This window comes from Alosa pseudoharengus, unplaced genomic scaffold, assembly GCF_046254945.1.
Source record: "Alosa pseudoharengus isolate Yale_2024_CS ecotype anadromous, Long Island Sound unplaced genomic scaffold, YU_APseudo_1.1 YU_APseudo_1.1_scf_22, whole genome shotgun sequence".
NCBI classification, from domain to species: Eukaryota; Metazoa; Chordata; class Actinopteri; order Clupeiformes; family Clupeidae; genus Alosa; species Alosa pseudoharengus.
This window is the reverse complement of record NW_027468680.1, coordinates 17,559,222-17,586,721: the sequence shown is the minus strand read 5'-3', so window position 1 is coordinate 17,586,721 and position 27,500 is coordinate 17,559,222. Positions and strand designations below refer to the sequence as shown.

General features: G+C 46.1%; 3 protein-coding genes across 22 annotated transcripts in view; 1 reads left to right on the top strand and 2 right to left on the bottom strand.

The window, feature by feature from the left end:
- strn3 (striatin, calmodulin binding protein 3) overlaps positions 1 to 2,576 on the bottom strand; it is a 19,839-nt gene extending 17,263 nt beyond the window's left edge. For 2 of the 3 annotated variants that reach the window (XM_076300824.1, XM_076300825.1), the window contains exon 1: positions 2,048 to 2,576. In XM_076300824.1, the coding sequence (XP_076156939.1) occupies positions 2,048 to 2,302 (255 nt within the window). In that variant the 5' untranslated portion in view covers positions 2,303 to 2,576. The remainder of the gene's footprint in view (positions 1 to 2,047) is intronic. The other variant, XM_076300826.1, reaches the window with a different exon arrangement.
- On the top strand, positions 1,534 to 5,542 carry ap4s1 (adaptor related protein complex 4 subunit sigma 1). Of its 2 annotated transcripts, none has more exons than XM_076300827.1 (6): positions 1,534 to 1,672; positions 3,502 to 3,662; positions 3,769 to 3,855; positions 4,240 to 4,308; positions 4,407 to 4,418; positions 5,016 to 5,542. In XM_076300827.1, the coding sequence occupies exons 2-6, from the start codon at positions 3,525 to 3,527 to the stop codon at positions 5,142 to 5,144; spliced, it is 435 nt and encodes a 144-aa protein (XP_076156942.1). In that variant the 5' UTR covers positions 1,534 to 1,672; positions 3,502 to 3,524; the 3' UTR covers positions 5,145 to 5,542. The 2 variants fall into 2 exon arrangements, with proteins under 2 accessions (XP_076156942.1, XP_076156943.1); XM_076300828.1 differs by having other exon boundaries at positions 3,505 to 3,662; positions 5,016 to 5,434.
- Positions 5,392 to 27,500, bottom strand: part of hectd1 (HECT domain containing 1) — a 37,432-nt gene continuing 15,323 nt past the window's right edge. Inside the window, exons 11-41 of one of the 17 annotated variants that reach the window (XM_076300806.1) lie at positions 26,977 to 27,115; positions 26,500 to 26,670; positions 25,766 to 26,015; positions 24,930 to 25,205; positions 24,519 to 24,730; positions 23,854 to 24,000; positions 23,328 to 23,422; positions 23,117 to 23,237; positions 22,840 to 22,974; positions 22,365 to 22,504; positions 21,730 to 22,053; positions 21,166 to 21,332; positions 20,683 to 20,859; positions 17,634 to 18,596; positions 16,447 to 16,668; positions 15,929 to 16,062; positions 15,461 to 15,617; positions 14,626 to 14,848; positions 14,312 to 14,366; positions 13,761 to 13,943; positions 13,076 to 13,280; positions 12,015 to 12,097; positions 11,080 to 11,207; positions 10,720 to 10,921; positions 10,283 to 10,420; positions 9,023 to 9,690; positions 8,496 to 8,574; positions 8,118 to 8,211; positions 7,859 to 8,009; positions 7,331 to 7,475; positions 5,392 to 6,691 (exon numbers count right to left, since the gene is read on the bottom strand). In XM_076300806.1, coding sequence (XP_076156921.1) covers positions 6,554 to 6,691; positions 7,331 to 7,475; positions 7,859 to 8,009; positions 8,118 to 8,211; positions 8,496 to 8,574; positions 9,023 to 9,690; positions 10,283 to 10,420; positions 10,720 to 10,921; positions 11,080 to 11,207; positions 12,015 to 12,097; positions 13,076 to 13,280; positions 13,761 to 13,943; positions 14,312 to 14,366; positions 14,626 to 14,848; positions 15,461 to 15,617; positions 15,929 to 16,062; positions 16,447 to 16,668; positions 17,634 to 18,596; positions 20,683 to 20,859; positions 21,166 to 21,332; positions 21,730 to 22,053; positions 22,365 to 22,504; positions 22,840 to 22,974; positions 23,117 to 23,237; positions 23,328 to 23,422; positions 23,854 to 24,000; positions 24,519 to 24,730; positions 24,930 to 25,205; positions 25,766 to 26,015; positions 26,500 to 26,670; positions 26,977 to 27,115 — 6,322 coding nt within the window. In that variant the 3' untranslated portion in view covers positions 5,392 to 6,553. The remainder of the gene's footprint in view (positions 6,692 to 7,330; positions 7,476 to 7,858; positions 8,010 to 8,117; positions 8,212 to 8,495; positions 8,575 to 9,022; positions 9,691 to 10,282; positions 10,421 to 10,719; positions 10,922 to 11,079; positions 11,208 to 12,014; positions 12,098 to 13,075; positions 13,281 to 13,760; positions 13,944 to 14,311; positions 14,367 to 14,625; positions 14,849 to 15,460; positions 15,618 to 15,928; positions 16,063 to 16,446; positions 16,669 to 17,633; positions 18,597 to 20,682; positions 20,860 to 21,165; positions 21,333 to 21,729; positions 22,054 to 22,364; positions 22,505 to 22,839; positions 22,975 to 23,116; positions 23,238 to 23,327; positions 23,423 to 23,853; positions 24,001 to 24,518; positions 24,731 to 24,929; positions 25,206 to 25,765; positions 26,016 to 26,499; positions 26,671 to 26,976; positions 27,116 to 27,500) is intronic. The other 16 variants (XM_076300807.1, XM_076300815.1, XM_076300808.1 and 13 more) reach the window with 16 other exon arrangements.

Sequence of the window (27,500 nt, the reverse complement as noted above, 5' to 3'; positions counted from 1 at the left end):
CCCAGATAAAACATGTCCAGATTATTGCTTTCCAGAGCACAGATGATGCATCATAGTTAAAAAACAGGTCAACAGCATCTATCATACTGCACTGGCATCTCTGCATCAGAGATTGCCATGTCTTCCAGGGGCCAGGTCTCTCCATTACGACAAAATACTTCCAAGCAGCAAGAACGGATGTCTTGAGGGCTTACGCCTCTCATGGTGAATGAAACAAGCGAGTCAACAAGTGGCATTCCGATGTCTCTTTCCAGAGACAGGAGCACGTAATTGAGGTGAGAGTCATGGTGAAGGTATGTGTCACTGTGCAAGTTGGAGCAGGGGGATGGCGAAACACTCCAACGCTTCCACTTTTCCTCATGGACTTTGGCATGTGTGGACACACAATGAGGCAGGCTGGGCCCTATCATCACCTACAATTTCAGACCCCCCCCCCTCAATCCCCAACACTTAACTGCTGCTGCTTCTTGACAACAACAACAAAGAACTAGCACAGACATGGCATTTGTACACAGTAAAAGTAAAGCACTGAGGACCTGGTGTGATTTCCATGAGTACTTCTCATAATTCATTCCTAACAGTCTATATGCAATACCACCGTTCATGGACATATGATTCATAGCAGTCGGTATGCAACAGACTGTCAACCACAAATCTCAGTTATTGCCTTTCAAATTCATCTTAGTCTCCTTGAGTAAAGAGGCTGTTTCAAGCTCCACCCAGACATCCACTTTTATCTTTGGCCTATATGTGTAAGCGATTGGGAGCGCCGCAAAGGGGTGCGGATTCGTCACTTCGATGTGATTGCAGTGTCCAGTGTCCAGGAACTTAGCTAACGTTACAGCTATATTTCCTGTCAATGAAACTGATGCGTTCCCCTTTGTTTGAATTCGTTGTGCAAGCGCAGCTCATTTTGCATGTAACAAGCAAAAGTAACGTTACAATGCAGGACAAACGTTGATGAAAAGTACTGATGATGTCACACTCGAAGGATTTACACTTAATGTTGTTACGTGACTACTGCGGTTGTCTTACCAATCAGACGTCCCCCCATCTAGACTAATAAAATTATTGTTGTCTAGCTAACTTTACTACCTCACCAGTATAATTGTGCCAACCTTTATTGTTCATGCGCTACAAAACGACGTGAGTATGTCACGCAACCCCTGTTTATAACAATACAAACAATATGCTGTGGAAGTTTATCTTTATTGCCAATTGAATGGCGAAGATGATTACCGACACACTTTAGCAAAATGACTGTCTGCTTAGCGTAGTTTGCCATTCAGTAATATTCTGACCTAGCAAATGGCTAGTTAGCAATCTTCAAAAGGTTATTCATATCGGTTAAATGCCAAACATTACTATATTTGAACATATGATGAATGCAGTAAAGACACCATAAATCTGTCAGCAAATGTTTTCTAAAAGAGGATGCAACACTTTGATGATGAGGCTCAATAGCAGACTTACATTGCTTAGCTAAATAATGACTAAGAAGACCTAGCCAAGCCGACGCCATGTTGACCAAACCAAAATGGCTGCATGAGAGATTAGTTGACAGTCAGTTGGCTAGATTTGAGTTGGTTTCTTGTTTTGGAAAATTACGTACTATGTTAATGTCTGGACCCTATCAAATCAGCAAGACTAAGGCGTTTCATTGAAATCAGTGGTAAGACCAGATTATTTCATGTAACATTCCACTGTCCATCTCAAATACATCGATGACAAACCGTCTAGCTAAGGACGGTGTATTATCGCTAGGTGCTAACTTAGCCACCTAGCTAGAACCAAGTTAACGAGATCTGTGGTTCAGAAGGTGGCAAAGCTACTAAAACATATGTTTAGCCATCTAGCACAGACTATAGTATATAATTAAAAGCAAAGTATCTGAGACAAACGGCAAGGAATGTTAACCAACGTGTCGTCTTAATACAACAAATCCATACTGTTAACTTGGTGAGTGAGTTAGCTAGTATGCTAACGTGTCAACAATCCAGCCAGCTAATGTTAGCTTGTTGGCTAGCAAATGTAGGCTATTTGATACCTGGAGCTCGGCCCTCTCCACTTCCCAGTGAGCCCTTTCCATTTCGAAACGGGCCCATTCGTGTTGAATGTAGTGTAAAATCCCCGGGATTGTGTATTGCTGAGGCCGAGGCATCTCATCTTGTTGTTGTTGGACCATTAAAGCACCACCCCCTCCACCGATTTGCGGATTAACGTTGTTATTCCCCTGCTGCGGTGCTTGCTGCTGTCTCGGGGTGGCCATTCCTACTCCTCCTCCGCCGGGGTGCTCATCCATTTTTTAAATAGGAAAGTCTCAGCTGAAGTAACTGGACAATTTCACCCAGTACTTCTTCTCCTACTGAAACTGTTCTTGGTGCGCAAGACTACTAGCGCCCTTCCCTGAGATGTCTCAGTGGGTCTTTGTAGAGGCGGCGCTCTGTTATGGATTTGATGTCAGCGCACGGATTTGCCGGCCGCCATTAGTGCGATCCTTGGATGAGAGTCTCCTCGCTTACTCACTGCGGGGGTGAGGAAGAATTGGCTCGCACTGCATGATGGGACGTGTTCACCCAGCCCTCTCTCAGTCAGTCATCCAAATACAGCAGCTGGGCGAATGGCGAGCATGCGAGTGCCGTTGCGCTGTGTTAAATCCAAAGATGGTTTGGGCACAAACTGTGACATAAAATGTGGCGGTGTCCTAGTGAAGGCAAATGTGAATTGCGAAGAAACATATTTAATGCAGAAAAAAATGCTCCTCCTTGAATTTACATCTGGCCTATAAGTGTGTGCACATAGCTATTGGTCTTTTCTAAGCTTTGCTCTTTAATAGAAAAAAAAGTTAGCATTTTTAACTTTAGTTCTAAGCACAGTCAAGAAGGATTCTTCTGTGATCTGTTATAATGAGTGAAAGAAAATCCTTGTAGGCCTAGATCACACATTTTGTTTATTTGCAGCACCATGATTCAATGGCCTCTTATTGCCATTTGTTTACTTATTGCATTCATTACAATATATAAGTGTCGAATTAATTTAATATTGATATGGATGTTTTGTTTGGGATTTTTTATTTTGTCTACAGCTGTTCTTCGTCACAATAATGTCTGCACTGTAGGGTGTGTAGCAGTGAGCTGACTCAGGTGCATATAAAGTTAAAGATTTGCAGAAACGGTTGTGCTGTGCCCATAGTTTGTTGCAGTGCTTTGGCTTCCTGATGATGAAGCATTTTACAGCCTCTGTTCTCCAAAACAGTTTCAGCACTGTGAATTTGTTATGATGCTGTGAATTGAACGTGTTATTATTTGGCTTTCATTGAATTTAAATACAAATAATTACATTTGTTTTTGTCAAACCTCGTCACATGGCATTCGTAATGAGTTTGATAAGGACCAAAATACTCCCATAATTCCTGTTGCCACCAATGGTATTGTGTGTTGTGCTATGAGATATCTGAATAATGTTGTTATCTGAATAATGCTTCCTTATCTCTCTTCTCAGTAGTCTATCCTCATCAGACCATCATGATCAAGTTTTTCCTGATGGTCAACAAGCAGGGACAGACTCGCCTTTCCAAGTACTACGAGAATGTTGACATCAGCAAACGTGCAGCACTGGAGGCAGATGTCGTCAAGGGATGCCTCTCCCGACGAAAAGATGAGGTTGGGTGCTCTTGTGCATGTCTGATATTCTCCTCTCACAGATACTACTGAATTTAGAGTAGTGCATATGCATAAAACAAACTGAATGTATCTTTTCCCCCTCCAGTGTTCCTTTGTGGAATATAAAGACTACAAGCTGGTGTATCGGCAATATGCAGCCCTTTTTATTGTGGTGGGCATCACAGACACAGAGGTGAGGGATTGATGCTCACACCCACAGACATATCCAATAATAGTCACTCATGTTCCACCCACACCTTACTTATGCTAGGTGTGATTGTGGCTCTGTATGTTTTAGCTGGGGCTTTAAGATTACACAGCCAGGTACACTCCCTCTGGTAGGTGTGTGTAGAAATAATGGTGTGGAAGTGTACGTGTAGAAGTAGATATAATTCCACATCAAAATCATTTTCACATATTTTTGATCTATTTTTGATACTCACTATGAATTGGGTTCTTCAAATAACTTATTTCCCAGTGGAAACTAATTAGAAGTATTTTGTTAAGAACCTTTAGTGTTATTGAAAATTAATCAACACCTGACTATAAATGAAGATATTATTTTTTCATCTTCCAGAATGAACTCTCTATTTATGAGTTAGTGCACAACTTTGTTGAAGTTCTGGACAAGTACTTCAGTCGTGTTGTAAGCTATTTTTTTCTTTACTTAGTAGTTTTCTATATAAATATTTAAAAAGGTCAATTGTGTATTAAGTAATCTGAATATTTTCTTCTCCCATACAGAGTGAACTGGATGTATCCTTTTAACGGGTCATGGGGATTTGTCATGTTATCTGTTAACTTAAACACACATACAGTGACCTGTAGAGGCGTCACTACACGTCAACTGTGAAGCGTCAGGGACTGCATGTTCTCACCCTCAACAAAACATTTAGCACTAAGAAGGTCAGCTGAAGTGAAGATCATTTACATAACTTTGGGATAACTTCTGGTCTTGCATACATGAGGATAAAGTGTTCGGTCACAGGTATTGCATAACATTGTCAGGACTCCACATGCACAAGGTATGCTTTCATTATCCACAATCTACAAGACCCCCTCCCCTGCTGTTTTTAGTCTACTCCAAATAGTACAACTCTCACTACTGTGTACCATCCTGTGCTGGCTTTCTAGTGCTTACAGCACACACCTGTGGGGTATTCCAAGTATGTGGTTTAGTGACAAACCAGGTTAAGTGAAATGTAAGTGGTAAACCTACTAATAAGAGGCCAATATTTTAGATTTACTACTTATGATTCCTCCAGATGAGTCACTAAACCACGTACTTGGAATATCCTCCTGCTGACACGGATCAATCCAATTTGAAGGGTTTTTCCTTTACCCTTGGCCCAGATCATGTTTAACTTGGATAAAGTGCACATCATCCTGGACGAGATGATTCTCAACGGGCATGTGGTGGAGACCAACAAGAGCAGAATCCTGGCACCCCTGCTTGTTCTGGACAAGATGGTGGAGAGCTGAGCGCAAAAGCCTTTCCCTTGGTGACAGGGGGAGACCATCCCTCCATTCCATGCATTCTCTGACAGGAGTGGTGCTGCACTAGACATGGACTCACACCCAAGAGGACTTGCATGCAGCCAAGCTTGTTGTCTTTGTGCTTTTGATAATGCTGTGTTTTCACTTTCTCATCTGATTTCAAAAAGGTGTACAACATGCCAGCACAGCTGCTAAGTAGATCACAAGACGGAAGGAAAACCATGACACTGCATACTTTGCAAACATTTTTTAATGATTTTTTTTCGGAGCATACACATTTGAAAATATTTGTTTACTTCAAACTGCAACTTGAGTTAAATAAATGTTTATAATATACAAAGAAAATACAAGGGAAAGCATAGCTTGCTTTTTTTGTCTTAAATGTGCCTTGCACACAGAACCAGTGTTTTTTGTCTCTATAGCTTTATTGTAAAATTACACAAATGCACTCAGGGACTTTGATCCTTGTAGCTGGGCAACGAACAATCAAAACATACTCGCACTGTAACAAAAGCAAAACAAATACGGAAGGGGAGGGGATTAAGCGTGTGCATGATTGTATGCCGTAAGAGTAAGTAAAACAAAAGAGAAAAGAAAGAAAAAAAATCCTAACAGTTCAAACAATGCAGGCACTAGTAAAACTTAAAACTTGTTAATGGAGGGAGGCGGTTGGGGGTGGGGGAATGCCCAAACACGCTAGTTATTAGCTCTACAGAAGCAGGTGCCTTACTGGTTTCCCCCCCACCCACCCACCCACCCAGTCAAACAGACCCAACTGAGCTCTGTGGGAGAAAGAGCGGTGAAAAGTAATGCTGTCCGAACAGTCGCGGCGGGGAAAGAGAGGAGGGGAAAAAGAAAAACCTTGAGGGCAGAAAAATAAAACTATGTTGAACTTTACACGGATGCTCACAGCCAGAGAATGAACCAACACAGCAGCAGAGGGCGGAGCAGAGGCCACCTGTCACTCAAGCCCTTTGGCAGCCCTGTGCCAATAGGAACAGCTTGTGGGTGTGAGTGCAAGAGAGTGTTTGTGATGAGAGAGTGTGTGTAATATGTATGTGTCTTTGATAGGGGGCATGCCCCTTCTGTATCAGTAGCTAGTAGAGTCAAACATGGAGCTGTTTTCCTTGACGTGTTATATTTTTTCTTCTTCTTTTTATTCTTCACCTGGGACAACGAGGAAGGGAGGAGGGGAAACGGGGCTTGGTGGGAGAGCGGTAAATATCAGAGAGCGGAGCTTTTTCGTTTTTTTCCTTTTCTTTTTTTTTTTTTTCTTGGTTTACTGCGACAAAACACAACAGGCTTCACCAGCAAGGGGAGTCAGTCAGTCATGTGTTAAACAGGGGCGGGATCTGGGAGGGCTGGAGGGGGGGCGGGGCCAGGGCCGAGCATGCTCAGTTGAGGTGGAAGCCCTTTTCCATGGTGGCGGCCAGGAGGCGTTCCCTCATGATGTCTTCAGAGGAGTACTCTGGCAATTTCAGGTAGTGCACACACGTGTTAACGGAGGGGTAGCTGGCATCAGTGGCGTCCACCTGAAACCAAGAACATAAGTGTGAGCAGGCTGCCAAACAGAACCGTCCACAACAACTACCAGACACACAAATATCATTAAGGAAGAAGCTTGGGTTACTTGTCTTATGGGTGACTAAGACACTCAACAAGGTTAATTTGCCTTATGGGTACATAACTGTTAGAGGCGACAGTACAATACCCTGACGGTGTCCGATTCAATACTATTGTTTACGGATTAAATTATTTTACGATGCAGATTCGATTCTGCAAAACTTGGTGATTTATTTCTCCCTTATATTACAGCACATATAATGGAAATCGCTGAAGCTATCTTGGCATGTTCTCGACCCCGATTTCTTTTCCAATTTCAGCTGTGACACGAGTATAAAGCTGTTGTGCGCCATCTTGTGGACTTCGGAAGCAATGTCTAATAAATAATAATACTAAATTAATAAATAGCAATATTGTGCTTGAAATACTGTTATACAAAATGTATTTTTTCTCCCGCCTCTAGTGCACAAAACATTTAAATAAAGCCTTGAGTCAAAAACCATACCATCTTTACCGTTACAATTCTGGCCCAAACAGGCATCATAACACCAAACATGTGATCTACGCATCTCTCTTAAATGGCAAGTGACCTGGAGGCCTCTCCATACCTTGCGGACAATAGTGAGGCGTGGGTGAAGGTTGGCGAGGCCGCCAGGGGGGAGCGTGGAGCAGCCGGTGGTGAACTGCAGGAAGGCCTTCCTCTCGTCCGAGGACATCCCGCACAGGACCCGCACAAAGCGCATGAAGCCTGGGCTGTGGATGGAGGAAGGGAGGGAGGGCACAGTCAACACTTAACTCCAGCCTGAGGCTATAGCTGACTTTTAAGGGCTGCTGTCTCACATAAACTCTGACATTCAAACACACTGCAGTCAAAGACTAGACTCTTTTTTGGTGCGAAAGCCTCAACCTAATGTGAACTTCACAAGATTGCCATGTGCTTCCACGTGTAAATCATGCTCATAACATTAACCCATCATTGGGGCAAATCATAACTAACTAAGCAGTCATATTACCGTTCTCTCAAACCATTATCTGACCATACAGTTAGGCAGCTGTCGCTAACATTTAACATGCCTAATGTTTCCAAAACAGTCTTAGTGTATGAACTTCATAAAGGGCACTTGCCCAACCCGTACCTGTCACGCGTGTAACCTAGTTTGGGTTCAGTGTAGTTCACCACGTCGTCGGCCGTCCAGGATGGAGACTGGTTTCCACACAGGATCATCTGCACCTCCTTATGACTGAAAGAGCTCAGCTTCTCCATGGGGAAGACCCTGTTAAAGCCCTCTGAGGGTTGGGGGAGGAGGGAGAGATTGCATTGTCATGATCACAACCAAGTGAAAATAAAGCAACGTCACATTTCTAAAGCTTTGGCATCACACATGATGCAATTACCTCTAAATGCCTCCATCTGCTTCTGAATGCCTGTGTGCATGCCAAAGTCAAACATCAGTTCTACATACTCCTCTGCATTCTCCATGGTCACCATCTAGGAGATACAAAATCACAGTATTAACACCAAAACAAGATTAACACACTATAAATTACACAAGGTCCACCACTGTCAAGTTCTCTGAAATCACTGCTAATTAAGAGGTGAGCAGTTTTATAAGCTTAGTGCATGCCTTGCTAAATGTGAATTTCATAGTGATTTACTAGGGAACCTTCACCACACAGACACATGTGGGTGGACTTTGCAGTGAGCCTGTTCAACAATATGCTAGCTGCGTGAGGTAAACACACTCCAATGCAAGGTCTTGTTTGCCCACATACCTCATCCTCTCCGTTGGGCTTGAGGTCCACAGCCGCGAAGCCATGTACTTTGGACGACGGACAGAACTGGAAATTCAACCTGTTAAGAAACATCAGGCCAAACAATGAGGAAATCTTTCGTATGGCTCTCCCTCACCTCCCGGCGTGGGCTGAAGTGTAACGTAGCAGCTGGTTTGTTTGTTTAATTTAAGGCCATTTCCGCAACTAAGGCTATTTAATGCCCAGAGCACTGTGTGTTATAGAAACTTGTATAGAAATATGTTTTTTAAAATCTATGCTAATAAGATATTCTAAAACCTTCAAAGGTGGGACCTTACTAAAAACATCAGCTATAGAATTTTGATGATAAAATTGTTATCTTTTGGTTTTCAAGGCAAGGCCGTAGCCGCTGGTTATAATAATACTGACAGAAGCACCCATGAATGGGCCTTGGGATAAGACTACCTATAATATATTAAGGGTACTGACATACATACATATTGACTGTCTGCATGTGTCTCTGTGTGTGTGTGTGTGTGTGTGTTTACCCCAAGTCCTCCACGCTGAGTGGTGGCCCGGAGCCCATGGGGTTCTTGAGCATGAGGTCCTGCAGCCGCGTGTTCTTCTCGTCCTCGTTGAGCGTCTTGCTGGTGAGGATCTGCCTACGCTTGACGGCCAGGTCCTTGACCTCGCGCAGGAAGCGCGCCCGGTGCGGGTTGACCAGCTCAAAGTCCTCCCACGTCAGCAGGCCGTGGTACCACGCCGGCGGCTTGGGCTTGGGCGGCTCCAGGATGAACTCGCACTTGGAGTCCTCGTCGAAGCTGCCCACCGAGTAGCAGTCGGGGCCCTCCTCCGTGGACGTCTCCGTGGACTGGAAGTCCGAGAGGAAGTGGCGCTCGCTGAGCGTGGAGTCCATGGTGGTGGTGGTGGTGCTGGTGCTGAGGCCGCCGCCGCTGCCGCCGCGGGACTGGTACAGCAGCTTGCTCACGTTGCTCTTGATGTCGCCCATGCACAGGAGCTTGAAGAAGGGCTGCGAGATGGGCAGGTCCACCAGCCGGTTGTCCTGGATGCACTTGGCCAGAAAGATGCCCAGGAAGAGGAAGAGCTTGCTGATGCGCTCCAGCTCGTCGCTGTCCTGCGGGAAGGGCGCCGGGAAGAGGCCACACGAACGCTGCACGTAGTAACCGGGGGGCTTCAGACCGCCGCCCAGATCCACCTGGAGAAAGAGGGCCAGTCATTTTTAACTTCTCTTCCTAATAACAAAGCTAGGGCTGATGATCATTTTCATTGTCAACTCATCGGTCGATTAATTTTTTGAATTCTTGTTTATTCAATAAAATGCTAGAAAATGGTGAAAAAAATGTTTCGCAAAGCCCAAGAATGTGTCCTCAAATGCCTTGTTTAGTCCACACACCAAGGATATTCAACTTACCAAAATAGCTGTCGATTAATTTAATACTCACCCAAGATGTCATTTAAATACGCAAGATGTCATTTAAAAAACAAGGAATCTCTATTACTCTTGAATGAAGATTTGAGCATGCATTTAGCATATTGGTCCAGGCATACCAAGATTCTTCTGCAACACCACCGTGCAACAACTATATGTATGCAATGAAGGAACACTACAGAAGGAGTGCAACAGCTTGTAGGGACATTTATTTTAAAAGTAAACCCTTGTAAACAAGCCTGCTCCATGGTGTGGTCTCGTAAAGCTCACCCTAACCCGTCCCCCACTTTGGTGCCTGTAATTAGCAGAGCATGCCTGGTGGAGCCGCAGCTCCGTGGCGGGCGGCGGTGGTACTTGCCTGGCGCGACTCGTCGTCGGGGAAGTCGTCGTCACAGAGCCAGATGCCCAAAGAGGTGCGCTGGAACTCGGCCGCCACGAGGGCGTAGAACTCCAGAGTGGGCCCCAGCCCTGTGCCCTCCTCGCCCTGGAACTCCACCTGGGAGGAGGAACGGGACCATGTGATCAGGCTACAAACACCACTATTACCCACACCATGAGGGTGATTGGACACACACTTTGTATGAAGCCGTCAATACTACGATACCAAGACAGCATTTATTCCAAGTCATCACCAAATTAGACGAGTGTCATAATGCACAATTACTGCACTTGGCATTTTGAAAAAAAGAAAAAAAAAAAACCATGAGGCGCTATGAAGTGCATTCTGTCATAGCAAAGAAATAAACAAACAAAACCTCTACTTCTAGACTGGTTGATGACCTTCACTCTCCTCACCTCTAAGACAGACTTTCTGTCGGCGTGGATCTGCATGACGCTCTCGGCCCATTCCATCATGCTGTCGCCGCGGGGCACTTTCACACGCTCATGTTTTAGACGGCCCACGCGGAACTCGCCAGGGTCGTCCCTTCGCACCGTTGTGGACGGCCGCGTTCGCTCCATGGTGGCCTCCCGCCGATTCTGAAGCCACACTATCGCCCTAGAGGGGTGGATGGACACACACACAAACACACACAGTTAAACCCAAACATCATGTAGCGTTTGCACACAATGGTAAATCACTAAAATACACTCATCAGAATGTTCGTGGAGAATAAGAGAAAAGTCAGCACTGATTTAAGATCTGCTGATGCTCACCTTGAGGCTCCAAATGCTGTGCAAGTAAAGTACAGTTGCCGGGTCTCGAAAGGGATGAGGAAAGGACACTTGCTGGTTAACTGCTCACACCAGTCAGGTAGGGCACCACTCGCAAGTGCCAGTGGCTCCTTGAGAACGAACACACACACACACACACACACACACACACACACACACACACACACACACACACACACACACACACACACACACACACACACACACACACACACACACACACACACACACACACACACACACACACACACACACACACACACACACACACACACACACACACACACACACACACACACACACACACACACACACACACACACAGAGAGAGAGAGCAGAAACTCTTATTTAGAAAGTCATCGTTGGATCATCAAAATGCCATTAAAAGTCTTGGCGTTTTTCGACCAACAGAGAATGCGTTCTTGAACCAGTTTGGTTTACAATTGTTTGAACCTTGGTGCTATCTAGTGAACTAGCCCGCATTTCCACCAGTTTCGAACTGAACCAAGGATGCGTCACCAACAGAGGGTGGTGCATGCATAAACAAGAGTTAATTATAAACGTGACAGTTGTGCCATAAAAATGGCATAAATTAGCTATGTAAAATGCTAGTGGTTAATGTGTGCAGTGTAGTTCTAGTTTTGTTCACTCATGGCAACAGTTGATATGGACGAAAACTCATGCTTTTAGCCTTCTCCCCTCTGAACGGTAGAATGACACGGGCACTTCGGTTCACAGGAAAAAACAACTATTTTCTGGTTCAAGCTCCGAACCAAAGTGCCACGTTCCGAACCACTTTTTGTTTGGTCGAAATGCTGCGGTTCTCTGTCGGTGGAAAAATGCTAACAGTGAGTGGATGCTATGCACAAAATGGGCTGATCCCATAAGCCTCACAGGCCCAGGGCAGGCCACCGTACCTCTATCTGCTGTAGGATCTTAGTAGTAACTTTTTTGCTGGTGAATTCTTCAGGCGAAGCATTGAACTGAAGATCTTCAAAATCTATGGAAGGAAAAGTGGTTTTAGATTAGCAGCAGAACACAGAGAACACAAGACGCCCAACCCAATCATCACTATAGAACACAGAGAACACAAGACCCCCAACCCAATCATCACTTTGCTAGAGGAAGCAGTGTTTCTCACAGAATTGGATTCAATCTGTGGCGGTAGCACGATGCTAAGCGATTTTAATAGCAATTTAGCCCGCCGTCTTCTATGCAATGCTTCTATGTGGCAACAACAATCTTTCAACAATCTTTAATGTTTTGTTAAATGCACATGCAGAAGAGGGGCAGCGCCGCAGCGGGTTCGTTACGAGAGACAGTGGGGCGGGGCAAGGAAAGGCTGCATGTGTAAAAAGCGCAGCTCAATGAAAGGATTTGATCTTATCCTTAATTTAAATAGTACAACATAGAACATTGATGTGTGGCTGCCGGTTTTAATTTTGAGCACAGATTACTCAATGTATGGGAAACAATGGGAAGTGTGGCTGTGGCCAAGACTTTTCTGAACAGAATTCAAAAGAATTCTCTTCTGTCTGACATCACCTTCAAATTATTTTTGCTGCGACACTTCAAGGCTACTGGCTTCAAGGCTACTGGCTTCAAATCAAGGCTACTGACTACTCAGACTACTTACTATTAACATCTAACTGACTAACTGACTACTAACATCTCTAACCCTAGAACCAAATTGCTCAATAATTATAGAGAAGGAATATGTGAGTGAGCATGTAAAATGTCAGGTGAATTACTGAGACTGAAGCTACGTGTGTGTGTGTGCGTGCGTGCGTGTGTGTGTGTGTGTGTGTGTGCGTGCGTGCGTGCGTGCATGTATGTGCGTGTGTGCGTGCGTGCATGTATGTGTGTGTGTGCGTGCGTGCATGTATGTGCGTGTGTGCGTGCGTGCATGTATGTGTGTGTGTGCGTGCGTGCATGTATGTGTGTGTGTGCGTGCGTATGTGTGTATGTGTGTGTGTACCTTCTAGCAGGCTGCGTCCCAGGTCTCCGCCGATGATGTAGAGGATGCGCAGCAGCTGCAGCACGTCCTCCACGCCGCAGGCGCTCTGCGAGGTGCCGGCCTTGGCCTGCGGGGGCTCACGCGCCACGTTCAGGATCTCGCAGCTCTGCAGGGAGCCCAGGGCCGCCGCCCAGCCCAGTAGCCGGCAGCCGCGGTCGCACAGGTCCTGCCCAACGCAAGCACAGAGCACTGGCCGTTAGAGAAGCCGACCGACCCAGCGGTCGACCCATCCACCCGCCAAACCCCGTCAACTATCAACTTGCTAACCATGAAGCACACATTCACACATGAGCAAGTAGAGGCACACAAACATGTACAAGCACAGACACTCTTTCAGTCACTGCTCCTTGTTTAGTTACTCTGATTACTGTATGATAGCATGGCAGAAATCAATCATTTAAAAAAAATTGAAATTATACATAAAGAAACTGAAGTTAAAATGAAGTTTACTGATCAGGATTTCTTTGAGTGAACAGCAACAACTGTCTGACACGTGCTTACACAACTGACAGTCAAGCAAGAAGGGAAAATACAACTGTATAAAAAAAATGAGGGAAGGGTAAATAATAGATGTAAATAATAATAATAATAATAATAATAATAATAATAATAATAATAATAATCACATCTGACGCCGTCGCTATACCTTGTATGCAGCTATGAGCTGAGAACAATTTCTGTTTTTCCTAATACTCTTATTAGTTCCGGTTAATTTCCAGTGGCGCAGGAAAGAGGAGTCTGCATTCTTCTGCATGTAGGTTATCAAGTCATTCTTTGGTAACTCATCAGTGCCAAGGTACTGTTCCACATGCTCTATAGACCAGCAACCCTACAACAGGAAGAACCAAATGTTGGTCTTTCCTGATTGTAAAGTCTCACGCAACACACATGCATTACAGTGACTAACTTTTTGTGTTTGAATCTTTTTTTGTTGAAGTTGTAGTTGTTGAAGTTAAGAGGCCCATGCAGTTACACCAAAAGTACCATCAGGCCCTAAGGCACGTCTTTGTTGTTGTTGTTGTTGTCAAAGACTTCCTCATGTTAGGGGTTGTGAGTTTCGGACAGACTACTGAAAAGCACCATTTACACACTTTTTTTTTTAGAAGCAGCCACATACAATTTTACAGTCAACACTGAATGGCCTGGGTGAGTGGGAGAGAGGGGGAGGGGGGAGGGGCCGAGTGGACAGGGGCTTACCGGCTTTCCTTTCTCCTTCTCCTTGTCGGAGTCCTTCATTTCTCTGTACATTATCCTGAAATACACATCAGAGAATCATGTAGCGCAACTCGGTTTCCTTAATCGCACTGAATCAAGCTCATTTTCATGTGTGCTCTGTTTTGTTTACATCTTTCAGGTTTGTGTGCACTTTATTATACGTTCTACGATTGTTGGCCCATATGTTGTTGGCCCAGTCAAATTTCCCACAGGGACGTGAAAGTAAATATCCATCTATAGATTACATGTAAAGATCTGACAGGCCCCTGAGGAGCACAAGAGGCAGGGTGCCTTACGTGTAGGTGGGTTCCCAGATGCGCCGCAGCTTGTCGGACTTGATGCTGCCGCCGCAGGAGAGCTGCAGCAGCTTCTGGACGTAGTAGAAGATGGTGGACTTGTAGTTGGACAGAGGTAGCTCGACTTCCCGCGTGCTGCCCAGTCCGGCCACCTTCAGGATGAGGGCGAGACGCGGAGAGGGGGCACACTCCACCTCCTCCTGCACCTCAGAGCGTGGGGTACCTGGGGCCACACCAACACACCCGCAAACAAACAACACAATTATCCACCATGCATGGTTTGAGGACAAAGCTGAACAGTCACACGATTTAATTACAAATAGTTTGGTTCTTTTTCCAGAGGTTATGTGCCTTTAGATCACTAGTTATTTACAGAGAAGGAACAGGAAGACTGCACTAAGAACATGATTCATCATGGATGTACACTGCTGGTCAAAAGTTTGGGGTCACTTAGAAATTTCCATTCCACTCCATTATAGACAGAATACCAGCTGAGATCAGTTGCATTGTTTTTTTTAATCAGGGCAGCAGTTTTCAGATTACATTATGTGCTTACATAATTGCAAAAGGGTTCTCCAATGTTAACCTTTTAAAATGATATCAGATTAGTACCGGTAAACAGAATGTGCCTTTGGGCACCTGTATAGTTATGTAGATATTGCATTAAAGATCAGCAATTTCTAATTTACAAGATCTATGATGAAAACAAGGACATGTTTGAACGGTAGTGTATGTGTACAGGGAACATTCAGTGGACAAGGACATGCAGCGTATAGGCATGGGGAAAACTGCATTTGTCTGTGTACGTGTTGGTGAGTCTGCTTTTGTGCCCCACCTGGTGGAGGGATCTCCAGGTCAGTGGTCTGCTGGACGTTGGTACGGCCAGGTCGCGGGTCGAAGGCGGGCACTAGAGCTGAAAACTGACGCTTCAGCACAAAGTCATCATCCCACGTCCTACGCCTGCCGCCTTTGGTTTCATACTCCTCCTCTTCCTGTTCACCCATACAAACACACACGTAAGGAATTGCACTAGACATGAACATCAATTTGCACCTCAAAACATATGGATAGTCAACTATATTTAAATCCTATTTCTACATGTCTCCCACATGTTATTTTAAATGCTAATCCAAAATGTTACCAAAATGAAAACTTGTATAAAAATACAAACACACAAGACACAGCTGGTCAATGCACTAGACAGAAGTCATCCATCACTACTCCAGTTTCTCTACACACAAGAGAGCTGGGCTTAACAGCTCTGCACTGGGGAGACAGCAACTAAGAGAGATATGATGCGCACCAGAACCTCTTCATACTCCTGGTCCTCCTGATTGTCATCCTCGTTCTCGTCATCGTCGTCGTCGGGCTCGGGGAGATCCTCTTCGTCGTCCAGCTCTGCAAGCAGCGTGTTGGCCCGACAGCTGTCCAGGAAGTCTGTGTGGACAGAGCAGTCACACATCATCATCACAGACACCACCAGCCCATACAAACGGTCATAATGCATTTCATATAGAAGAGGAGACGTCCGATGCCAATGGCAATATGATCTGTACTCATATTTCCCACACACACGCACAAAAAATCTCGCTCACTCTCCATGACTGGACTGAATTCAAAGGGGAGGGTACTTACTAATGTGATATCTGTAAACAACAAAGACAATAAACAATACACACGGAGGGCATGGCAGGGTGAGGGGTTATCAACCAAGTACGGGGTGGTAGAAGATGAGTAAGAGCAATGCAGGGAGGAGAAAACACACACATATTTGTGTGTGTGTGTGTGTGTGTGTGTGAATATGAATATCACATGGCCTACCATAGAGGGAGAACTCAGCCTCCTGACCCGTGTCGCTCTCGCTAGAGGTGGAGGTAAGGCTGGTCGTCAGCGTGTTACTGAGCAACTGGCCCACCGACAAACCTGTGGTTGCCGTGGCTACGTTATTGCTGCTGGTTACTATGGAGGTGGACATGGTGACGGTGGAGGTGGTGCCGGTGGTGGTGAGGTTAGGAAAGCTCTGTGCTCCCATGAGCGGAGAAGCTGCAAACAAACAAACAAAGCCAAGAGGGAGCCGTTAGTCTGGACCCAACCACACCCAAAGCAGCCACTGAAAGTCCACTACCTACTCATGATCTGGGATGAAACTCAACCAAGTGGTCCATTAGGGTTTAAGTCCAAACACAACAATGGAGGGTAAGTGTGAGGGAACGGCATTGCTTGTTATGGGGGATTCAGATGCATGGTCATTTGTTTGTTGCAAAGCCAACCAGAGTTAGATGTGATCCATTCTGTTTTCACAATCTACAGCTGCTTTCTATTATGATTCACACAACCATGACAATTACTGTAGCACACAGCAACAAACGCAACACCCTTGGGGCACATCAGCTTTAGCATTATAGAAAAACTGCATTAATGCACACAATCACAAACAGAAAACTGATTTTAAATTGAGCCTCCATATAATAATCAGTGATGATTTCATTACTGGTCAAAGAAAAACACAGTTACTGAGAAAATTCTGTAAACTTCCACCAACATAGGCTAAGGTAGGATTGAATTAATATCATGTAATGACACTAAAATGAATGGTGATCTTTTAGTAAGCATGATTTCTCCTCAACATATGTCACTAGTTATAAATCAAGGCTGTAAAGTTTTACAATAAAGGCGAAAACAGCAGAGCAGTTAGCCAAGATTGATTTGTCCTGGCAGAGATCTTCCAACTTCTGTGATGACTATACGGTCATGCCTGACGTGGACATGAATAGATCGGCTAGTATAATGTCTATACTAGTATACTAGTCAACTCAAGTAAACGGTGCCGTCCCAAAACGGATACAGGATACACACACAAAGAAAATGTCTGACCATCAACATACATGTTGTATGAATGTAGTGTGTGTGTGTGTGTGTGTGTGTGTGTGCGTGTCTTGAAAAATGTGTGTGAAACTCATTAACATCAGAGCTGATGCATTATGACTGGCGGTGGTGTGTGGACTCACTGGCTGTGCTCATGACAGTCCTGCCCAGTGTGTTGGTGTTGTTGTCGCTGCTGCTGCGGCTCAAGTTCATGTTGTTGGTGGCGTTGGTGCGCGACATGTTGGGCGCGCGGCGCACAAACGACTCCATGAGGCTGGCCTCCCGTGATGACAGGTTGGGCACGCTGGCGCTGGAGCTCATGGGCGCGCCGGCCGCCAGCAGCGAGCTGACCGACAGCCGGGCGCTGGCCGCTGAGCACAAAGGCCGCTGAGACGGCGCGTCCTTGCTGGACGACTCCGACACGGAGCTGACGTCGGGCGAGCTGACGCTCACCAGGCCCATGGAGATGGCCGCGTTGTCGGCCGCCGCGGCTGCTGCTGCCGCCGCTGCTGCTGCTTGCCGCTCGCCGGTGGGCGTCTTCCGTTCGCTCTCGGCGCCCACGCCCTCGCCCGTCAGCGTTCCGCTGCTGGACGCTGAGCCCGCGTCGCTGGTCGCCGTGGTGGCGGGGGATGATGACAGCACCACCACCGGCTCCTGGCCCTCAGCCCCTGGACCCCCAGCTCCTCCTCCTCCGCCGCCTCCTCCTCCTCCTCCTCCTCCCGGTCCGGCCACCGCCCCGAGCACGCCACCCCCAACCACACCGGCCTCCAGCAGGCTCTCGGCCCTCCTCGGCTCCACGCGCGCGGAGCTGAGGCTGACGTCGCTGCTGCTGGCCACGCTACACACCGAGCTGCTACTGCCCTTCCGGCTGGACGAGCTGGCCCCCGCCCCCGCCGCCGCCGGGCTCGAGCCGCCCTTGTCCGGACAGTTATTTTTCACCAGGCTGCTCCAGGACGGCGGCGTGCCTGAAACAGTGGATGAGACAGGTTTGGGTGACGGCGCAGACTCAGGGTCGTAACCTGGAGCAAGCTTGAGGTCAAACTTCCCTTCCGCCCCCATACGGTACGAGTTTGAGCCACCGGCATCCCAGGTGACATCAATCCAGCCTGGAAAGGGATATGAATCTGTGAGAGCCGGCAAAAGACAGAGCAAGAGAGAGAGAAAAAAAAAACAAAAAAAAAAAACAAACAAAAAAAAAACACACACACATACACACACACATACATACAAGCAGCAGAAGTCATAAAGATAGCAGCTCAGCACTCAACTCTGGACCAGGACGTCAGTAATCGAACAGCACATTTCCACCTGCACGATATGAGCGGAGTATAGACTAAAGTTTGATATTTAAATGCCATTTCAAAATGACGAAATGGTTTTGTCTGACTTGTATACCTTATATACGTCTAAGTTTTATACGCTCATGACCGTTAGATTGGCCAAACTGCACATTGCCTGGTCCAGGTGGAGTGACGAGGGAAGAGACATGAGTTACACAAATAAAATGACAAAACAAAAAAAACGAAAGCCAAGGATAAGAAATTTGCAAAAATGCCAAGCTAAAAGCCACTTGAGAAAAAGGAACTGAAAGGAATTTTGAGTCCAAATGTAAAAATACACTTGCAGTGGAGTCCATTCAGTGCTTGCAAATTGTGACATCAACATGCACTTAGCTGATTGATGGAGACAGTTGCTTTTAAAGATGTTCTTATTGATATTGCTTTGTTTGTTTGTTTACACATTGAAAACTATGGCTGCCCAAAAGATTGAAACAGAGAGAGAAACGCTTTGGACACAAGTATGACAAAAACAAAGTTACCTGTTAGACAGTGGGAGAGGGGGGAGGGTTGCACCTCAAAATAGAAAACTAATAACAGAAATAAAAGTATGGAAGTGACAAATTGAAAGTTGTGTGTGTATATAGAAATAGAAATAGGTTCAAATGAGTTAATTGTCCTCAAATGAAAGACAGAGGCGATGTGGGATTTCAGCCGGTAGGGGGCGCCGCAGTCCGAACCCTTCCCACACCCAGCAAGCCCAAAGTGCACAGGAGGAGGACAGCGATACAGAAGAAGCACAAGATGCCGTCACAGAGTACACCGGGTGCTGGATTCATGTACCTTTCTTAACAACTACAGCGAGTGAGGGAGCAACAGTCTGTTGGCTGGCCCATCCCAATCCCACCAGTTCTTTCATATTTCCATATGTGAAAACCCTTTTGAGGTAACCCCTGTTTTACATAGACCTTACATATACAGAGTCAATGATAATGCTAACAGTCTTCTTGATTTGTAAGTGCTTCAAATTGTATTAGAGGTGGTTCAAAGTGTATGAGAGATGTCTCATTGCTATATTGATGATTAATTGTTTCACCAGTCTCAGTATTTAGGGTGTATAATCCTAGTCTGTGGTTATTGTATGGCAGCTTTTGAATGTAGAGGGTATTTTATCCAACAAGGCCCTCAGACAGGACAATAGGCAAGCGATTAGTAATCTGATAGGCAGCTTTGGGAGAATTAGAGAACAGGGCCAGATTGAAGCTTTCCTTCTGTCTACATAATGCTGTAGAAGAGAAGAAGAGATGCCCCCTCACTTCTGAAATACAGCATGTAACTCATCCACTGCAGTGAACTCTTAACTAGCCTCTTCATTTGAACCCTTTTTTGGTATCCAATCCCCAGAAGGTCCACTGGTGAGGACACTAAAGCCAAATTCTAGCAGAGGTTGGAGGAAACAACATGACCAGAGGCTTCCAGGAGTTACTGACCATCTCTCCTAGGATTGAGTGAAGGCTCCGCCAAACACATAAATGCACTTGATGTTCACAATTTGTTTTTGTCTTTGTGTACCAGAGACTCCATTTAGCCGAATGTGTTTTCAGACTCATGTTAAACCTTTTCAAAGTGGCCTGCTACATTGTTTCTCCTCTATACAGAGAATGGTGGTGTGACTGTCCCTCCCACTCCAACTACCAAGTTGGAGAATCCCACCCACCCCATTTAAAAAAACAAAAACAAAACACACATACAAACAGTCTATACACCACACATCTAGTACACTCAAACCTAGCTGATTTGGTAAGTGAGATTAATGCACTCTACCTACAACATTATGAGCAGTCAGCTCCACACACACTCTCTCTCTGACACACACACACACACAAACACAAACACACACAAGACCGCTGCTCACCATTGTGTGCTTCGCCCGTTACAGTGCCCTCTCCTGGGGGATTCCCATCCTGATCACGCCACTTCCAGTCGATGCCGCGCACCACGCGTGCCCCGGGCACGATATACTTCATGACCTGCGAGCGGAAGAGACGACGCTGCCTGCGCAGGTTGGCCTCTGCCTCCTTCACAGCTTTACCTAAGAACAGTACACACATTTAGGCAACGTGATGGAAATTCTGTAATTTCACTTCGGGGGTTGAATAAAGTGTATCAATTATCATCTAATAAAATCACACACACACACACACACAGTATGTACATATGCCACACATTTTAACAGTGGGTTGAACTCTGACAGGAACATAAACTGAGAAACATATATGCATAAACAATAACACTGTCAAAATTCAGATTTCAAATAACTTCAAATCCCAAGTGCAGAAGCGTGCCAGCACCAACAGACCAGCGGTGTGAGTAGCGTAGGTGCACCAGAGGTCCTTACCTAACTGGTCCTCACAGACGCCGCTGACGGTGCCGTAGAGCTCGAGGCCAGACAGGGAGAGGTAGTGGGTCTGGCCGCTGGCGTTCTTGCCCATCTGCTTGATGCGGATGTGCCTCCAGCCCTGCTTCTCCTCCTTAGACGGGTCCAGGGGCCAGGTGGCCGTGGAGCTGCATGGGGGGTGGGGGGGGGGAGGAGCCCAGTTCAGGTCAGACAGGGCAGGCAGCATCTGCTGCAGTCTAGGCTGTGTTTGAGTCTTTTTAATCTACTAGTCTTTGTGATGAACCCAAATCCATAAAAGCACTCATACGACTATGTAACAAGCTTGTTTATCACGAATACCCCCTGCCTTCAAAACACGGCTGTATTTTGATGCACAATTCTAATGTCAGGAAGCTATCGCTGAGTCCATAGCTCAAGCATTGTAACCTACCGTCTGTCAGCTTTAGAAACGATTTCATGACACGTGATTAATAATTTGCCCTCAAATTCTAGCTATTGAAATGATTATTAAGCAAGAGAGAAGAGAAACGAAAGAAAGAAAAACACGGTGTTAAGCAATCCTACCCAGGCTCGTTGAGGCTGCAGTCATCCACGTGTGTGTAGAGTGTTGTCCAGTTCTGTCCGTCTTTGGACACCTGGAACATCCAGTTGCGCAGAGCGGAGCGGCCATAGCCGCGGGCATGTCTGAGCGTGTAGGCCGAGGGGATGACCCACAGGCCCAGGTCCACGGCGAACCAGGCGTTCTTGTCATCGTTGGTGTGGCAGTTCAGCGCAGAGCTGTCGCGGCTCAGGATGTCTTCCAGCCGCCCGTACGGAAGGTTCCGGCCCTCCGACGAGGTCACCACCACCAGGCCGTACGCAGCAGGGTTCACCCACTCATAGGCCGTCCTGTGGAAACACAGCAGATCAAAACCATTACTCACGAAAGACAACTGATCTGTGTTTTTTCTTCCAGAGAAGATTGACTGAATTAAAGCTTCATGGTTTCATACTTCAGCATTCATGCTACAAAATCAGTAATGACTGATTGCTAAAACACATATAACTCATTACAACTCAAAGGTGATCAGATTTAAAAAGCCTTTGGTGGCATATTGCCCAATTCATTTAATTCCAGGTTAGCTTTTTACACAGAATTCTGATCTCAGAATAAGACTGTGAGTGGTGTTAACAACTGTAGTATATTGGGTGAGCCTTACTTGGCATTAGTGCCGATCCAGTAGACGATGCCGTTCTCGTCAAAATCATGCTGGTGTCTGAAGGTGAAGTTCTGGCCTTCGCGCAGCTTCCGCACAAAGATGAAGGAGGAACGGTCAAAGTCGTACCACTGCTTCGCCACCTGAGCAGAAACATATAACAGAGTTAAGAGAGCAGGACAACAAAGAGAGATCGAGGCTTTAAATAAAACAGTTCTATCTGACCAAAGGGTCCTGCACCGTGATGTCAAAGCATGTAAGGATGATGGAGAACTACAGCCAAAGGCAGAAGGAATAACAGAAAGAATATGGAAGCTGGAGTGAGAAAACTGCTCACTGTGACACTTGTTAAAAAATTGGAAAAGTACTGAAACAGACAGATATCAATAAATCAGTGCAGAGAGAGAGCGAGAGAGTAAGAGAGAGAGAGAGAGAGAGAAAGAAAGTGAGATAGAGAGAGATGGATAGATGATCTGACCATCTTGAGCAGATACTGCTCCAGGGACTCCACGGTGGCCAGTGGCTCCATTTTCAGCATGCGGCCGGTGCGGTCGATCAAGGCCGTCTCCCCTGGGGCCCGCTCCAGACGGAAACGCAGCCGCCGGGTCAAGATCTGACACACACACAAAATTCATATTTAGTATAGATTTACACAAGACAACCTTTCTTCAAGTGCTTTACCCAGTAGGCCTTCATCAAACTAATAGAAGACTCCAGACATTCAGTGAGATAGGCTGACTGGAGCAGAAGCTAACCTGTAAGTTATAGGTGGAGCCCGGCGTGTCATACAGGTGCAGAGGTAGCCGTTCTATGGACTCCAGAACTGCGATCAGCTTCCGGATTAAGGCAATTGCGGGTCGGCTGCTGAGGTAGAGACTGCATTTGAAGAACAGCGGTGCTAAAATCCGTTTATACCGAATGATGCTTTTATAGTTGGTCTCAACATTATCATCTCGAGTGACTGACCTTTCATGATCCTCATTTTCACTGAACGCAGTCTTAAATACATTTATCCTCTCCATCAATGGCTTACAATCATGCTTCATGTCAAGTTCCACATTCTGCAAAGAAAAATTGGGGAAGAAAAAAAATATAGCTTTCACCAATGGTCTCCCTATATTTTCATTCATGTCTTTACTAGGATTAGTTTGGTGCAATACTGTAGTGTTCAGTAACCATCATATCTCAGAACTACATAAAAGGTCACAGCTTAGGTCAGGTCACAAATCACCATTATGACATGGACAATATTGGAGTCTATCAGTATGACACTGTAGCCTTATCAAACATATATACATATCTTCACACAGAGCACATACATCAGCATGCGTCAAGGGAAACTTCTGATTACTTATTAGCTCAGCGATAATCATGTAGAGGACTGTAATGATTACTTGTTCTACTCTATATCTATTATCGACAGCAAGGACAAATGACATAACATAAACACTGGCTTGTGACACACACACACACACACACACACGAAACGTACATTATTAAGGACAGTAAGGAGGGCCTGCACAAGGCCGCTGCTGCACATCTCGTAGGGGGAGATGGTGTTCTCATCCTTCAGGACCACGATCAGGTTCTCCAGCGCCGTCTTCATCAGATCCCGCCACGTGTTCTCTCCCTCGATGCACTGCAGGCCGCAAGGGGTGGGCAGAGAGAAGAAGAGCAAAAACATGAGCAGGCAGAAACTGCACTGGAGTGCAGTGCTCCCCAAACTAATATAGATCCGACGTTTTAGCTCAAGTGTGTGGGAGGCTCACAGGTGAAGAGACAACAAATGAGTCTCTCTGCAGTCTTTTTTTTATGACTGTTCCTCACCGATCCATTTTTATGCTTATTCCTGACATCTCAGCGTCTTAGCGGTGGATGTGTGCATATACTATTCACCAGTCTGTGTGTGTGTGTGTGCGCGTGTGCATATACTATTCACCAGTGTGTGTGTGCGCGTGTGCATATACTATTCACCAGTCTGTGTGTGTGTGCGCGTGTGCATATACTATTCACCAGTCTGTGTGTGTGTGTGAGTGTGTGTGTGTGTGTTCAACTTAAGCGTTTGTGGTCTGTATATCTATGTTCCACAATTATCTGTGTGCATGAGGACTTGTGTATTCCTCACTCCTGTATTGCGTTAGTATGCGTGTTCCTTACCTGTCTGTGTGTGTGTAGCTCCCAGGCCGACTCCAGCTGGGTGGCGATGTTCCTCAGGGTGACCACTACCCCTCTGGGCATGCTCTCCACCGCCTTGAAGTGGTCGTCGTACAGGTCTCTGGCCATGGTCTTCACCTTCTGCTTGGTCTTCTCCAGCTTAGACTTCAACTTCCTGCCACGCTTCCCTGTCCAGCCAGTCACAAATTCAGAACCTGCAGATACCCCACCCACCCACACACACACACCAGATTGGGAATGAGAAATCAAACCAACACTGTACTACTAGAGGGACATACAAGGAACAGAGCCAAATACTCTGTGTGTGTGTGTGTGTGTATGTGTCTCTCAACATACTTGGCCAATAAAAGACAATTCTGATTAACACACACACTAACAAAGACATTGATGTACCTTCAGACTTACCCAAGGAGGTCTCTGCGGTGAAAGAGTGTTTGGTGCCGCGGTTGGACTCGAACACGAAGCCGGGCAGGTCCTCCTTGAGGATGGTGGCCTGCTGCCCATCCGAGTTGTGGATGGCGATCTCGCCCTCCTTCAGGCAGGTCAGTGACCAGTTGCCCACCGTGAGCTTGGTGGGGCCCACGGCCGAGAGAATGGGCTGGCTGGCCGTCACAGGCTTCACCTGGCTGCGGGCACGCTGGAGCTTCTCCAGGAACTCACTACGGCTCTCTGAGGGTCACAGCACAAACACCGAAGAGAGTTCAAACACCTCGTTACAGACACTGGACACTACCATCCTCAGCACATTCTAACCCACAGCAGAACTAACATCTACACAAGTAACACAGGAGATTTAGATAAAAAGGGAAATCTTATAAGAAAGTTGTACAAATGACACCACTAAACCTAAGTTATAACTGTTATCATTGTGTGCTTCTGAACAAAAGTCAGTGGATGGCGGTCTAGTCATTAATGATTCTTCTGTTCCAACCAGGGCCTAACTGGGGACAGTAATTTCTTGTGTCCATCACCAAGTGACACGTGAGTTTCTGTGTGAATGCACGTGTCCATGTACATTTATGCATATCGCTGCTGTCGGGTGGGAACCTTGTAACTCCATATTTTTTTTTTTTTTTTTTTTTTGACGACGCAATGTTGAAATATTTTCACAATGCACGTTTTCCTTTCAATTTCCTGAAAACTAGTGGATTTGGACATACAAGGTTTCCACCCGACAGCAGTGGTCTGTCTCGTCTGTCTCGTCTGTCTCGTCTGTCTCGTCTGTCTACCTGAGCTGTCGGAACCCCCCTCGGGGCTGCCGCTGGAGTACATGGTGGCCAGCTTGCCGTCCAGGATGAAGCGGAACCAGCCGTTGCTGCCGTTGGAGAGCTCGAGCGCTGCGGCGTCGCTCCAGATGTAGAGGCAGTCGCGGCCGCGGATGATGGACCAGTCGCGCCAGTGGTACGGCTTGCCCTGCTGGATCTCTTTGGCATCTTCCTGTGGCTCATCCTCCTTGAGCAGAAAGGAGAGCGATGAGCACTTAGACACAAAGACAAAATTCATAGTTTTATGGAAACCTGATGCTACTGTCAGATACACAGTTGAGGTGAGTTAAACAGAGGGGTTTACTTCAAAGGGTAGCAAAATGATGACTCCATTGATGAGCCATCATCTAACCCAAACATGGCAGGCCTATCTGCCACAGGCCGTAATGGAATGTACAGCACACTGGAGGACTTGCCAATAGACCTCTGAAGTTCGCCTGCAAGGACCCAAAGCTGCCATTTTTGCCTATATAAGGAGATCCGAATCACCTTGTCTTGGCAAAGATGGTACCCAGATTTGCTTATATGGGCAAAGAAGGCAGCTTTTGGGTCCTTTTTGTAGAACCTTCAGAGGTCTATGTGCTAGACAATATGCTTAAGGAAGACCTTTTAAACTTATCTGAGGAGAGTGAAACAAAGGAAAACGATTGACACTTAAGTCAAGCCTTCCATATGCACGGCTCTGTTGCCTCGCCTACCTTCTCAGGTTTGGACTCCTCCTCGTTCTCGTCATCAGAGGTAGGGCCGGCCAGAGTGGACACCTTGTTGATGACGCCCAGCCGTGCAAGCTGGTCAAGGAACACATCCCCTCCTTTGTCGACGAGATCTCTGATGATCTGCAGCGCCAATAGGTGCCCATCATCGTCATCCTGTGTGGGTGTAAGGTGATGAGGGTGGAGGGAGGGAAGGAGAGTGTGAGAGAGACATACTTCAAAATCTGCTTGAATAAATAAATAAATAAATAAATAAATACAAAATAATGAAAGAACAAGGCCTGCATTAGGATCATCCACTCACTCACAGTTCAAAAAGAGAACTATATTTCACTATGCAGTAAATAAGTCGATGTTCCAAACGCAGGTCTGGACTTGATGCAGTAACAACCACATTGGATCTGTGTGGGAATCGGTGTCAGAGGCCAGAGTTTTCGAGGACAGGTCAAAGCTGATACTGACCTCTTGATCCAAGACGGTGGCCGTGATCTCCACCAGCACAGTGGGCAAGTTGTGTCCGGCGTCCGAGTCACACACCTCCTTAAGCAGCGCTTCGGAGCTGTAGTGCACCATTTTTCTGATCAGGGCTAAGCTGGCTTTCCTGTGGGACAACGATGGCATACAATGATTCACAGTGGACACACACACACACACACACACACACGCGCGCACACACACACAGCTGCTTGTGCAATGATGCCTATCAACCACACTAACAAATGTCAACAGGTCTATTTTGAGCTATTCATGCTTCCTATGAAGCTGTATAAAGAAGTATGTGTGGGTGTCTCGCTGAGCAATGGGTCAGAAAATAGAACTTTAACCAGAAAATAGTCGTTTTTTCCTGTGAAACGGAGTGGGCGTGTCATGTAACCGTTCAGAGGAGAAGGCTTATCAACTGTTGCCATGAGTAAACAAAACTAGTCAACTAACACTAGACTACAGACTACCACTGTTAACTAGCATTTTACACAGCTAATTTTTTG